We start from the raw sequence: 16,828 nt of genomic DNA, 5'->3' as shown, positions 1-16,828 counted from the left end.
TTAAGTTTTTCATAATTTTTTTATGATTATATTTTTATTGTAATGTGCAGAACTGCGCATAAAAATCTCGTAGTAGATTATTTATTTTATCGATGAGGATACTGCATTGTATGAAATGACTATGGCTAATACGTAAAATTCTAGTTATTACTAGTTCCAGTTTCTTCGTAATTTCCCACAGGAAATATTATATACATTGTATGACGTCTTATTTTATTTCATTTATAGTTTTGTGTACTCGGTGAGTTTTAATGACAATTCTCAGTTGGTTTCAGTTTTTTTTTAATAAAATATAGGTAGCTTTTGGCTAGTATTGACATTTGAGTTATTAAATATGATTCTATTGAGCTTTTTACTTTACCAGAAGTATTTAAATGTATCTTCATATTTTTATATTTCATTACAGAAATTAAAATTTCATAATTTTTAATTTTTGACAAATTACCCAGCGTCTGTTTTACAGTACAATTTTTTTCCTCGTCACTCGAGGCCAACATATAGTGAATGTATCTACCTGTTCTTGTCAATAATAAAAAAAAAACTATACAAGAAAATTGTTTAATACTTATAGACATGAAGTCTTTGTGTACGGAGTTCTTGTTATTGTACACAGCAAAAAAATCTAATGTTCTAGTTATACGTACGGAAGACGGAAGTAATCAAAAAGTCTTAGTCTTGACTCTTATATTAAAAATGCATGGTACTATGGGTATTTTATACCAGTACTCTTTATACGGTAATCGAACAAAAAATCTGGAATAAAATAATACACGGTTAGGTTAAATAAATAATAATATGAAGTCATAAATTTTAAACATTAAATATACAAAATTTCAATGAATATATTATTAAAATGAAAATGAAAAATATTAATTAGTAATCATATAATATTACGAAATAAAGTCATAAAGATATCTAAGACTTTCTAAAAGCTATTGATTATTGATAATATATTAAGACGAGGTTAAATAAATTAAGATGTGTAATAAAAAATAATTGTTATTATATTTTTTTAACTTTTTATCATCATCTATAGATTATTCTACTTCGTATAATTTATAGGTTTATTTTAAAAACGTAATTTTTTGTTATTGATTATTATGTTTTATCATACATATTATATACAGATTCACTGTCAGTTGTATATAGCACGTAAAGCTATATTAAACATCTTGTCTATCTATAGTTGTCTTCAGTATGAGTTGAGATATTAATATATTATATTATCATGTATATTGTATACTATCGTTCGTTCTACAAAATACGGAACTTCATTAAATATATCCTACCTATCTTTAAATAAAAATAATTAACAACGTTTTCAGTTTACAATCGTTCTCGTGTCAAACGACAAGCAAAATAGCATACCTTTTATCCGATGTTTAAAAATACATATGCGATTGGTTTGTGACAAAATATACATACAGTTGGAACAACACTACAAATTAAAATATTATTAAGTATAATAATCATACACTTTTAAACTTAAAATACGCTCCCATATTTATTTTCTCGTTATTCTCAAATTCTATAAAAATTGATTTTTTTTAAACAAATTATACTCTTAATGTTTCTATTTTGAAGTATTCCTACTCACAAAACAATATAATTTTATTTTTTTCCTAAACTAAAATTTTGTTAAATGATGCTAAGAAGATAATTATGTAAATTAAATTTAAAAATAATATAAAATAAAATTAGTTAGTTGAAAACTCGTTAACTCGTAGTGTGTAGGTACTGAAATTTTTATAATAATATTCTGCTTCGCAGTTAAAGCATCATAAAAGAAAAATGGAAAATCTAAAAGAATCATCCATCATAAAAAATTGTAAATGTAAAATAGGTATAACCTGTATCTACCAACCCGATCGCTATGACGTATCGCCAACCGACGTATACTATGATTCAACTTCACGCAAAACACTTCTGCAGTAGTCCTGCAGTGAGAGTTACAAGACATTCTCTTTTATTTTCATTTTGTATTTCTTTGTGGATGGTAACTTTAATAATCAAGAACATTTTGGTGGCCATTAATATTTTTCATATCACATGTTTGTCTAAACTAAGTAAATCAAAAAAATCAAATGAAAATAGATGAAAACCTCAGTTGATTCACCATGAAAAAAATAATTATTTTTTTACTTGTGAGCCTAATAAAGTTTGTCCACAGATCACCATTTGGTAACCTCTAATATAAGTACTATAAACTATAATGGATGCATTTCTTGAATTTGGAAATAAAAACGTAGTATACCTATTCACGAGACAAAGAAATATACCATCAACCGTTGTAGGTTGATGTTCTTGTAGCCTGTAGCAGCTAATAAATAGACTCGAATTTTAATGATGGGAAAAATTCAAAATTTTAATATTTTTGAAAGAGAAGAAGTAATTCATATCCAACCCCTCTTCCTTTCATCGTTAAGTAGTAACCCAATACAACGGAAATATTCAAGTACTATGCCACCTACAGTAAACTGCAGTGCGTACATTATCTGCATTTTAACATCATACCTAATATATCTTCAATCAAGTTATGATAACTCTAAAACTTTCATTTTTTCTGACCCCCTAAAGTTACTATAACTATTTGTATTTTATGTTCATAATTCAAAGCATTTTTTAGTCGAATTTATTTTTATTTCCCCGGAGATTCGAATTGCCGAGACACAGTTGTACTACATATTATCATATGTGAGCATACGTGTGTGTGTGTGTAAGCACGTACATAAACGGTTCGGATAACCGATAAAAATTGCTTAAAATCGTCAAAGTGGACAAAGGAAATGGACAAAAAACACAAAACACAACATTATATACATATATTATTATATTACGTTTTATAACATATTATTTGTCACGCAACCGCTGCGGGACGGCGGCCGGCCTGACGAGGCGTTGGCCGCGAATTCACGACAATTATTATTATTATTATTATTATTGCCGTCGTACTATATATTATTATGTACGAGTACGAAAATATCGGTGACGCCGAGGCGATATTTTCGGGGTGGTCACCCACGATGGGCTCGCGGGCACGCAGCTGCAGACAAACCGTCGTCGTCGCGGCGCCCGCGACAGCGTCGCATATATAATATTATAATGTGGTCGGCAAGCGTTTCGTAAAATAATAACCAACCTAATAATAAAAATAATCGTGGCGGACCTTCGGAAATAAAAGCCCCTCTGACGTCAACGGTGACCCGGAAAGTTGGACTTGCGCCACAGTCTCCGTTTTGGACGCGTTCCCACGATCCCCTCGGCCAGCTACACACCCTCCCGCCGTACCCGAAAGTCCCCGGCACACAGCGGTCGAAACGGTTTCGACGAAACCCCGACGGATTCTCGAGCTCGGCACTTCTTCCCTACACATACACGCGCACGCTGAAACGGTTTTTCTGTGAAGTCCTCTTTCGCGGTGCAGTCGCTGACGTATTATGCGCTTGTTGTTTTCTACGATGTGTGTTACACACATACGCGCGTGATCGGTCGAACTTAACGCGCCACACCAACGTTGTTCAGGTGTCGGCGGTGCTTATCGCATTTATTATATTTTATTGTTCGTGCGACGACGATGAACAACAACAACGACAACAAAAATATAACACACGAACACAGAGTAGTGTATTATTGTAGTGTTGTTTCCGACACGATAATCGTGTGAGAGTATAATAATAACATTGCACACGATGGCGTAAACAAAACCGTAAAAAAAAATAATAGCGAACGCCGAACGATACAGACCGCTCTGTATCGTATTATAAGTATAATATTTTGTATATTATATGGTATAATAATAATAATAATATGAGGTAGGTGCATGCAACTGCAGTGCATAGCAGGTACCTACACCGGTGTCGTGTCGACTAGTATATTATCATAATAGGCGTATGTCATGATATATCGCAGTCGATCGAAAAATGTTTAATAAAAAAAGAACCGTACTCGTTGTCACGGTTTGCGGATATTATTGATGTAATTTGCAGTAGGTGATTCCTAAACGAGTTCTCGCGCTTGTCAAGAAAATCTGATATTTTTAAGTTTTGTTAACGTTTGATATAATATCATGTTTGTTCATTGTTCATAATATATTGTACGCGAGCGCGCTCGAGACGGGGCCCCATTTGAGTCCACCCAAAGTTCCATTTCAACATTAAAAAATTCGGTATCGATACATTTAAAATATCGTTATCAATAATCTCCTCCTCGGATGTACAAAAAATAGAGTATAGATTGCCGCATTAAAAAAGTTATAAACGGATTCAAAATTTAAAAACCACTACGTGCTCAGTGTTCATAAACTGTCGAATTAAACTTATACATATTTTTGGGCCACATTTTTGGTGTGCATATTCTGCCTGCAGTCTGCGTTCATGGCGTTATACGTCATACCTATGAATGTAAGCACTCTGTATACGGGTTACCTTCAGGGAAATCCGACATTCGGACGTCGGCGCCGGTTTCGCTCAGTCAATATCACGGTTATCTAGTTAGATTACTGTGGTCAATATACATATTCGATAACTAAATTATTATTTAATCGCACGTCCTTTATTATTTTTTAGTTGCGCATCGCAATCACCGTTGACTCACGGTCCTTTTAACTCGACGGCAAGTACAGTACAAGTTGTTTTTCATCACAACAATATATTATCGAATCATCAATCATTATTATATTAGGTAATGGGTGCTTAATAGCTATTAGCTGCAGTGCATATATTATGTACTTTATTTTTATAATAATAACTATATTGTTATTATTCGATTTCGTTGTTTATCTCACGCGTATACGTAATCCAACACAATATTTTGGCAAGTCCGATACGATTTCCGTTCAACTCGTATGACGGTCGGTACCTACGCATAACATATTATTATTTACTTAGGTGCTATTTATGCGAAACATTACTATAAACTGAATAAGCGGACGTCAAGTTCGCGGAAAACCGTCGGCTCTATATACGTAAAACGCCTATTTCCTAGATTTCCGATAGAAAACTCTCGTGTGTTACATTGTTGTGACTTTCCGAGACTAAACAACTAACAAATCACGTTTTTTTTGTTTTTTTTTTAACATGTTATTATATTATCGGTTTTATTTATCGAGTATAATATTATTACAATATACCTCAACCTCGGGTTCTATTATTACGCGCGTACACCGCGTCGTACATTGTGATGAGATTTTTAATTAGTCGTTGTTATAATGAGATGTATATTACATACATTATGTATGTACGTTGATTTTTTTGCAACAGATTTCGGTCATTTGACGTGCGTAAATGTGAAAATTTTTTATCTCCAATGTACATGTATGTATATAGTTTTTTAACATACAATATTAATTTAGTCGCGTGTATGGTGTATTGGCATGTCAATACGGGCGGCACCGCGTAAATAGTATAACGAGCGTGTAATATATATTATATTGTTATGTGTGTCGTCACTGTGCAAGTTGTGCAGTTGAATTCTAGGCCTAATAATAAACTGCAATTTGATGAACAGGGCGGCGAGGCTACGGAATTGGGTCAGCCCATTTTATATTATTTAAACGATGACAAAATAATTGTGCTCGCAAAAACATTTAGCAAGACAATAAATAATAAAAAGAAAAATTGTTTTCTGGTCATACGACATACATTATACTTAATATCGTTCAATCGGTTTAATATAACATATATGTATATATAATACACGAGTTAGCTAGTTTCCCTGGCACAGTGACACCACAATGTTCAAAATTCAAGATTTTTTTTTGCTATTCATTGTACCATTTTGAATCACGGATTTCAACTATAGTAATTACATTATTTATTTATTTGTTTAGTATAATTATATAAGTACGTCATGCTGTTATATTACATTATAATATTTATACACTTTGAAATATGACATATTGTACAGCAACTGCGTTGGGAAACTGCCGACCGCGAAAAATACGAGTATTATGCGCGTTCAACATAATACCGGCCATATTTTGTCGAGTCTCGAAAGTCGGTTAACTCGACGTTAGCCGATTTCACCGTAATGTATGGGAAAACGAGTGGAAAATTTCTGACCATGTTATAGAAATCGTAGCGATCAGAAAAAAACCCAACCGAGGTCTTATACACACGGCTGCAACAGTCGTCGACATTATCGCGGTGTCCAGCCGATTATATATATGATGACCTCGCTATAGACGCGAACACTTCCTCCTCCTCCTCGTTCGATATAAGTACAACGTATATTATATATATTTGAATGCATATTATCATATATATTATGCATGTATTAGTACATCGGCTATTATAACCATTAACCTCCATCATACCGCAGCTCACAGTTGAAGTTGAGACAAAAAAAAAATTAAACAAAAACCGCGGTTTGTTATATATATATTTTTTTTATTTTCCGCTCTCAGTTTTGGTGTAAATTTTGTCGACTCCGCAACCTTAACCCATTATCGCGATATATACACGAAGTATATACGGTGCCAAGGCGCGCGGCAGACCCTCAGCCAATGTTTTTCTAAAAAAAATAATGTTTTTACGTCGTCCCCGCGTGTAAGTTTAAACAAACCGTGCCAAATAATCGTTAAAAAACAAACCTCTTCGGAGCGTCCCAATTAGCGTAATTACCTATTCAGCTACGTTCTACGACTGCGGCCGCAGCAGTGAATTGAAAATCTTCGTGGTTTTTGGGGTTTTGTCGCCGCGATCGTCGTCGTAGCGACGAGGTTTTCCCGGAGGACTTTTCGATCGGTTGGCACAACAGAGCTATGCTGGAGGAGGGAGACAAAATGTCACACAGGCCTTGGCTGATTACCTCTTCCATCATGTATAATATAATTATATAATATAATGTTATTCACAAAGGGGAAACACACACGCGCGTGCGCATATATATATATATATATTCATATATAGATTCGAGAATGTGATTTTAAAAGGTCTTCTCTATAACAGCAATGCTCCTACATAGGTATTATGTGAAGTACTCGTGTGTATGTGTGAGTGTGCTGCAGGTAAATTTGCACGCCGTAGCCTTGTGCAACGCGGCGGCAAACGGCCGTCGGATTTGCATTTATATACGTTTCGCGCAAACACGTTATGATGACAACGTGGGACTGGCGGCGGCAAATGGCAATTGCCGAGTACCTATGTATTACTCTATTATATTGTACGCGACGGCTGCCACAGCTGTCGAAAATCAACGACTTGTTAATAATAATAATGTTATCCACGGAGTATTGCGGACACTTAAATTATATATTATATTATTATATAGATGCGTAAGTACAAGAATATATTGTTGCAACGGGACACACCCTTACGTAACGACGAAGAGCATAGTTATTATCATTATTATGTCTTACGCCCTCCGCCGCCGCATATATACTGCTGTAAAACCTGTTGTGCCGTGCGGAAGGGTTCGGCGACGTTTTCGAGGGGGCTGCAAGCGGCAGCGGCGACGACAGTGATGGTTATTACACAACGGCGTAGATCGTATATTGTATATACTTATTAGTTACTTACATACACCATACACGCTTATAAAAACGGATACATATTATATTGCTAATATAACTATTACTTTAAAACTTTACAAACGCGGTCACGCGTCCGTGACACGTGTGCCGCGAATAGAGACTGCTGCTGCTGATGATGGCCTCGCGCGACGTATTCTCCTGCGCGCAGCATGATTATCACGATTTACTATGATTTAAAATATTAGGTACAATATATAAAATTGTAGATGAAAGATGGTAAAGTGGTAACACACCATACAATCTAGTGTATGTGTACACGGGGTTCGATGTAGTTCGAACAATGTACACATATTGTATAATATAATGCGATGGGGTTAAAGATAAATAACCGTACACCGCGAAACAGAACGAAAACCGAATTTTAGTTAGTTTGATTTTCGCTCCACTTGTGGAGCACTTGTAAACATTGGTAGAACACCGGAAAACGATGAAAAATATATAATTGCGTATATGTCATACACTATATAATATACATTTTCTCGGTTGTACGAACAAAATAGTTGAGGGTTGAGTGTTGGGACATATTCCGGTCGAACAAATAAAACCACTGCAGTGTGTGACCAGTTGAAACGATCGCTATAATACACCACACATGTCGTACACATGATATATAAGTTAAATTAGCCCACAACTTTGTTCAGTTTATACCGGTTAAAATTTTAAATTGAAACATTATACAAGTAAATTTAAGTCGATTTTCAGAATTTATAAATTTGTCGGAATAAAGTTATGATAGAAATTAACGTCGGCGCAAATGCGCAATTCAGCCAACACTCGGTGTCCCATCCACTTTAATCCCCACTTAAGGAAAATAAAATCAAAAACTCATCTCGAACTCGAATACGCGGTATCCGACATAATACAGTCTTATATTAAATTAATTATAATATAGTAATAGATGTGATGAATCAATGCGAAATATCTTTTTGCCGCTGGTTTTTTCTATTTCGCAAATTTCGTGTTTTTAGGACGTTACCGCGTACGGTCCGGACCGGATTTCGCGCTCCGACAACTTGATACGAATAATTTGCCAACGACCGAACCGGTCGCCCGTTTTCGGAACACCGAACACGTATTAGATATATGCGCACGGTATATACTATGAATGTATATGCTGTGTGTAAATTAAATACAACGTGTACATGTGCCCCGAAAGCGAATAACGGTGAGCGGTGACCGCACTTTCCCGGTGCCAATATGGCGCGGTTGTTTTCTCATTTTTTCCCGTTTGTATGCAGTTATATCTCGTTCGACTTCGCAGCAGCGTGGACAAATCGCCCTGGGTGAGAACGTAATAGGTACACAAGGGAGCTTTGAAATGATGAATATGTCTTTGTCCGTGACATTTATATCAGCAAAAAATCATTTACATAGGTATTTTATAATGGGTAATTATTATTATATTAAATATAAATTACATAATTCCTAACTCAACACTGATGATTCACCAAGCATGCTAATTCCCAATTTTTTCTGTATAATCATGCATTTCTTCAAACTCTGACTTTTAGAACTTTTAAGCACACGCCCTCACATCAGCGTTCGCTGCTATGTCGGATTTCCAGTTTCTATTTCATCATGTGTCAAGTTGTTTCGTGTTTACCGTAAACGCGTATCTGTACGTATAGATAATAAATTGTCGATAACGTTTTATACTTCAAGTCAAATACATTCAGTTGTAGAAACACGACGTGGTATATAATGGAAATACCCCACTTTTTTTAATGCGTAAGATAGCAAATTTACTTTTAGCAGTTCACCTTTATACTTATCTTGCATTTTTTTTTCTTATAATTTATTTTATTTTATTTACAATCTATACTGAACAATACAATAAGTAAATTTTATCATAGCATTTTTGGTATGAGTTTAACATGATAAGAGAAAATATCCCTTGATATTACTCTAGTTACATAAAACAAAAAATAATATATATAATTAATTTAGTTTATTAGTCAGAGTTCAAGTGTATGAACCGTTTTTTATCTTACATTTAATATAACATAGTGTATTGACCAATTATCAAACTTAACAGTAACAACATTTGTTGTGGTTTGTCGGGGGTAATTTTTTTGATATTTTAATTTTTAACGATGAATTATAAGTATAGAAAATATTACAATTTAAGAACGCTCACAATAACTCGCTTCGAAATTAATATAACTAAAAAAACATTTCCGACAAAACAAATATTTCGTTATCCCTTCAAGTTAAATAAAGCGTTAAATACAACGAAAACTAACTAAAACTACGAATCAAACATAAACTGCTAAGCGTATATTCCCTACACCAATTTAGTTAACCACTCGTAAGTTGGCAACAACAAATGAAGACGACATCTTTTTAATAAAGGCCAATGATCATAATATTTCCATATAGGTACCCGAGGGATAATTTATTAAATCTATTGAATGATGAAAGCCTAAGAGAGTACCATCCTGGTGAACGTGCTCGGAAAATCATTCTGCAGTATAGCATATTATAACTCGCTAAGGTATCGAGTTTCCGACTGAGAGAAAAATAAAAACAAAATACGCGTAATAACAGTATAATATTATACCTAATATATACCTAGAGGAATCGATTACCTCGATCGATAATCAATAACAAACACACGTCCAGCAACAGGTAAATCACAACATGTGTATAATATAACACAGGTATATATATATATATATATATGTCGCGCTGTAGCATACTTTGTCGCATTACAATAATAATAATAATAATAATATATATAATATATACCTATGTATAATATTATGTGACCCACAAATGCAAAACGCAATTTGTTTTCGACATTGCGCGCAATATTCCAATGTTTCATCTGTGCGTAAAAGACACTTAAGGTGACTATTATGTACATATTATACCTACCGCAGCAAGTTTACAATATACAATGTGTATATTAATATATTATATAGTTATTATGACTACTGCTGCTGCGCGATTGTTAATGTTGTCAAGCAGACGCGCATTATGTCATATACATACATATATATATTTAAAGTTTTAATTATCATCTGCACGCAAACAAATGGTGTTTTTTTCACCGTTAACTATAATAGGTGCAGCTTAATACGTTGTACAGCTATAATATCCACGATCCACCTACCTATACGGTAATAATATATGTATACATATTATAAACGATTATTATCTGTAACGTTTTTGCCACCTGCAGCTGTTTTAATGACTTCAATTAATTTCTATACCTATACTATGTATATACATCAGCGAATTATATATTATAATTATTTATTTCAATCGATACCGTTTTTCAAACCATTTCCGTCGTGCTAAAATTTGCTAATTTTAAATATTAATTCGTTTTTAATACATACAATATAAATAATGTATTATCTATTTTACTATTTATACTAGTAGTACCGTACATGGCCCACATTTTACGATTATATAGGGCACCTATATTACGATACATAGTTCGATCTATTCAGAATTTAATATATTAAGCATATTGTGCAACGCGTATCATATTTGATTATGTTTTTATCATTGTTTGTATATATTATACACACTGAGGGTATACAATATCATTGACGTAACCGTTTATTAAATAAGTCGGTAGGTGCTCATATTTAGACTATATAGTATATAGTATTGCAATAGTATAATGACTATATATACTATATATTACTTTATATCTATATAAGTAATATAGTATGACTGGATTTCCTTTAATCTGAAAATAATTGATAATTCATATATTATTTCATTCATTGTGTTATCATTAAAACGGCTTAAACGATTATTTCTGAAGTCATTTCAATATTTAAATCATGTTCAATTACGTTTGTATTGATATATAAAATATCTACAATTATAGATTATTATTGTATTGTATAATATACTTGACGAAGTAAATTATTTTGTAATTCATTTTTAAATTACACGTCATACTACGAGGCCTTATCACCAGAGACTATACCTAAGAAACGTCATAAATTAATAAACTTTATAAAAATCAAATGTTATGAAAGTAAATGAAAACATTCACTTGAAAACAAGTTGAATATAGTGTATAAGAAATGCTTCGACCCAGTAAAATAATGGATTCTCAAACTGGTTTTAAATTTTAAAATGTAAACGTTGATCAGGATTTAAAATGGCAGCTTGAGAAAAATGAGAATCGACTTGAATTTTTTTCAACCAATAATTTTATATATCTCTATCCTCTATGTAATTAATAATTATTATTGTATAATAAAATAATAATATATAAAATCTTTAATCTATTTTTTTTTAACTGTCTATATTAAAAAGACCTATTAAAGCATATTATTGTATTACGCATAGAAATAATATTCCTATCGAATGATTTAAAATGTTGATTTAACAAATTAAAAAAGGGGTTTAAAATTTTATTATTATCATTACGATATAGTAGCATTGTTATAACATCTATATATTACAATACTATATCTACAATGAAATCGATGCGTATACGTCTATATATCTTCACTTGAATATTTAACATTTCAACAATTTGATACCGCATATACTTCTATACGAATTATAATTATAATTATTATACATGAATATACATGGTATACACGTCGTTATGTCTTGTATATTTGTATTTCGTTACATCATTGCGTATATATTATATATACTTACAGTCAGCGGGGTCGGGATGGCCGGTTCACGAATTACAATTATTTAAAATACATATATCTACCTGCTATAATATGATGACGAGGGGAACCCAAAAATACGTTTCCGGATTATCGAATATTTTATATGTTTCGACTACGAATCCGAATAGTAACCGGCGCATAGGTATATTTAGAGACGCGCAGAGGTTTGTTTAGGCATTTGACGCACGCACGGCGGTATATGTGCGCACATGCGAGGGGTACCCATACCTTCGTGATAGAAAACAAACGCCAAAAAAATATGGCTGATAATAAAATATCATATTCGTGCAGACAGATATATAGTAGGTATATACGACAGCTGATATACATCGGTATTCGGTGCACTATATGGGTATTATACGCGTACATGACAACTCAAACAGTCAGACAACTAGACGATGAATTTATATTGTATTATTATGTAAAAACTTTTTTTTTATTTTTATTAAATGAGGTTTAAGACTCACGTGTGATGAATTTAGTTGTCGTTTTCACATTTTATGATTTCAAATGTTTGACATAATATAGGGAGGTATAATAAATAAATTTTATTGTAATATTCAAGGTATTTTTTAACAGACTAATGTATTTATGTACCTATTCATAATACAGTATTCCTTTTAAACTCATAGGTTAGGCACCCGATGGACTAAAAAAAAAATATAGGAGGGGGTATACTATACTGATGAACAAGACATAGGCGCTTAGCACCCTTAAATAATTTGATTATTTGTGTAAGCTATAAAAATAATAGTATTATACTGGTGTATTAATAACTATGAACTAACATAACATAAAAATGATATTCAAACTTATCACTGATAAATAATATTGAAAAAGATAAAACAAATCAATTATTAAAAACTGAAAGTATTATTAATAGATATGCAACTGCAGAACACGGGAGAATATTGCAGTGTTGTTTATTAGTTATTATTAATCTTATATTCGAATAATTGATTATCATCGTTATTACCCGATAAACACCGCGAATAAAATAATTTTTATATAATTTTAGCACACCCTAAATAATTTAAGGTCTAGAGTATTCAATACGCCTATTAAAACCAACATGGTATATAATGCGTAGCAATGACAGTGGTATAGCGAACACCACTCGCACAAAATATATAAAATATGAACGCAATAGGGTTGATTGTCGATAGTCCGTACCGAGGTAGATCCCGTCCACAATATGCACCCATAATACACATACACACATAATAATATATTGTAATATAATATAACATTGTTGCAACGAGTACCCGACGCGTCGTGATTCAAGTCCCGTCTAGCCACCCCGCCGGCGCGGGGACACCACCATTGAGGACGGGCGATGTGGCAACGTGGCGGCTGGTCGTCGGTGTGCGGCGCGGACGGTAGCGGTGGGGTGTCGGCACAGGCGGTGGCGGTGGCGGTGGCGGTGGCGGTGGCGGCGCTCCCACCGGTCGTCGGCCACAACGCCGCGTAGGTTCGCCGTCATGCGGCATCGTATATTCGTATCGCATTTACCGTCTCGCTCGCACGGCACTACGGTGTCTCACGTCTACGGCCAGTCGCTCATGCGGAGTCGCCCGCGCCACAGCTCGCTCGCAGCCGGTCGCAGTGTCGTTGCACTTTGCGCGTGACTGCAGTGTGTGTGAGCGGTCTGTCCGTGCCTGTTCCATTCGGCGCACTCTAGTTCTGCTGCTCGTGCGGTCACACAGTCCCGTCCAGTCCGTCGCGACGCAGCGTTATTGTTTCTGTCTTGCACAAGCATAAACGTTTCGAATGTGCGTCGGTTGTCGCAAAGTACCGTCGTCGTTGTCGTCCACGGCAGGCGACCACCACCATCACCACTTACAAAGGCCACCGCTTTGGACACGCTCCCGGAAAATGATCAGGCCCACTCACCAGCCGTTCAGTTAATAACTCCGTTCGTCAACCCTACGTCTTTTTCGGACGTGGCCGCGACCACCGACTCGTCGTCGTCGTCGTCGTCTACCACCTAACCCGAGACGCGACTCGCGCGCGTGTGTATTTATTATAATATATTATTTTTAATTTTTATTTGTTCTCTCCAACCGACGTTTTCTCCTCCTCGGCGGTCGGTTATGATATCGTGTTGAAAAATAAAAAAACTTTTTCCTCTTTTCGAAGAACCGCACCGTCGGACGTCCGGTATAATATTATAATTTATTATATAATATTCGTCGAAACATACACGAGGCTGTGATAGTGAAACTAGTCGTTAACGTAATATAATTTTAAAGTAGCCTATTGTATATCATACGATTATATATTATATTTAAGTGTGTGTATGTGTGTTTTTGTGCGTGTCCGATTGTGTTTCGTACCGTTATAAACACACGGAACCGTTTTTCTCTCTACACAAGTGACACCAAATATCGGCACATACCGTCGTTATTTTCGTTACTCTCCCGAGCGGTGACGCTATGTGCTCCGCCAAAACAGTCACGTTTGGCGGAGTGGTGGCTTACCCGAAAGCCCCGGCCACCGGCACCATCGAACAGACCAAAGCGCGTTTCAATTGCATAGGCACGCTTAGGGACAGCTTGAAAATGGTGGGTAGCAACGGTTCAAAATTTCTAACCGTCCGTTTGGTTCGCAGCAAACTTAGGAAGCGCGAGGAAACCGCCGTAGCTGCCGCGGCCACGGCAGCGGCCACAGCCGTCGCCACCGCCAACACTGCGATCAACAACAACAACAACAACAACAACAATGTTGACTGTCAGCTGCCCCATGCCCAGCCCGTCGACGTCGCCGTTGTCACAAACGTATCAGGTGACGTGGGCGATGCGCCCGTACCTTTACCGTTCCTCTGGCAGTATTCTGCCAAAAACGCTGCAGCCAAAAACACCAATGGGTATAACTCACCGTACAGGCTGTACAGCTCTGATCAGGTAATTTTAACACTTTTATTATTTGTTAGGTTTGGATTATTAATTATTAGTTTAGACTGTTTTAATTCAAAAGATAAAGTCTGTAGGTACCCTCATATAATAATAATTGATTAAATACAAAGTACATTTCTAAATTTTTAATTTATTTTTAACGAGTACCTAACCTTTTCTCATAATTAATGAGTTCAATGAAAACATGAGATCATTAAATTGTGTTCATCTTATCTGCGTTCAAGTGGGAGAAATGCATTATCAAGACAAGGATAGTGTGTACGGAATACCTACACACCGTAGAAGGTTAAACATAGTTTGGTGCATACTACTGGTTTTGTATGAACATAATGCATAACATAAATAATGTTATGGTAACCCACAATATTGCCTTGGAAATTATTTCAATGCGTTTCACTGTTTGTAAAAATAGATATATTTCCAAAGCTCCTCCATATGCTTAAGTCACTCTTGACCGTTTCGTTTCCATGTAATTGACTGGATTTTAAATGAATTTCAGGACACATTGGTGTGCAGTGTACCCATCGAAGAAACCGCAGAGCACCGCAAGGGACTACGGAAAAACTTGCGAGGCAAGTGGCGAAGACTGGTGCACAAAAAGCAACAGCAACAGGACGCGTACAAAATACCTGCAGAACTGCGGGACCAGCTCAAACAGATATATGTGTACTGATTCTAAAAGTTTGTTTTTCCAAGACAATCCACAAAACCTATCAAATTTGCAATCTATTATTACTATATTATTATTTTTATTATATTTTTTTTTCTATGAAAGGACAAAACAATCTTGTATGTTTTTATGAATAACGTACCTATGTATAATAAATTTTCATTCCTCTTAGAGAATTAAGCTTAATTTGTATTTGATTTCACATACTAAACAAAGGAAATTGTTGACCCATTGAATGTCCCACTTTTTGATAAATTAATGATTAAAAAAATACCGTACAACACTATTTTGGATTTGTTAAAAAATGTAGACTGTTAAATGAAAAACTGGCAGTCTTAATGTAGGAAGAAAAATCTGGTGCCATTGTTTTTAACATCATTTTATTATTACTTATTATTTTTGTTTTAAATTTGTGATATAGGTATTAATTAATATAATTTAATTTATACACAACTATTATATTAAACATGATAATATAATACTTGTGGTAGGTAGGTGATGTACATATTAAATAGTTAAGGCCATACCTAATATAGTTTTAGTAATTTTAGTAAAATACTATTAATGAAATATTACTTATGTAGAACTTCACAATATAATTTAGTAGTATTTTAAATTGAAAACTGTGAGCTTCTTTTATGGTGATAACATAAAATAAAAATAAATTAAAAAGACTTAAAATTGTATCCCTTATTGATCTTTTTGCCAGCATTGTATATTTATTATCCAAGAAATAAAATGTTTTTTGACCAATTTTTATATGAACTGTGTATAATCATAAAAGAATAAAATACAACTGGTAAAATTATTTTATAATTTTGAGAATTGAATCTGCTCAGAAACATCAAACACATTTTACTGGAACATAAATATATTTTTTAAAAAAAAAAATCTTTCCTATCTAGCGGAAAAAAAATAATATTGTGATTTTTGTCTATGTAATTAGTATGTAATATGTATGGTATTAACTGATCTTTGTGTATTTTATTCTATTTGTACCTAGTTAGTCTTATATTTTCAATCTGAAATATATAAAGCAAAAAATGTCTAGAAT

The 16,828-nt window shown here is 34.2% G+C and overlaps 1 protein-coding gene across 3 annotated transcripts in view; it reads left to right on the top strand.

Annotated features, from left to right (window-relative positions):
- The window catches only part of LOC113554639, a 120,550-nt gene extending 104,490 nt beyond the window's left edge, over nt 1-16,060 (top strand). For all 3 annotated transcript variants that reach the window (XM_026958566.1, XM_026958565.1, XM_026958567.1), the window contains 2 exons: nt 14,801-15,092; nt 15,604-16,060. In XM_026958566.1, coding sequence (XP_026814367.1) covers nt 14,801-15,092; nt 15,604-15,777 — 466 coding nt within the window. In that variant the 3' untranslated portion in view covers nt 15,778-16,060. The remainder of the gene's footprint in view (nt 1-14,800; nt 15,093-15,603) is intronic.
- The last annotated feature ends 768 nt before the right edge of the window (nt 16,061-16,828 follow it).

This window comes from Rhopalosiphum maidis, chromosome 2 (assembly GCF_003676215.2).
Source record: "Rhopalosiphum maidis isolate BTI-1 chromosome 2, ASM367621v3, whole genome shotgun sequence".
Lineage (NCBI taxonomy): Eukaryota > Metazoa > Arthropoda > Insecta > Hemiptera > Aphididae > Rhopalosiphum > Rhopalosiphum maidis.
This window is presented reverse-complemented; position numbering and strand designations above follow the sequence as displayed.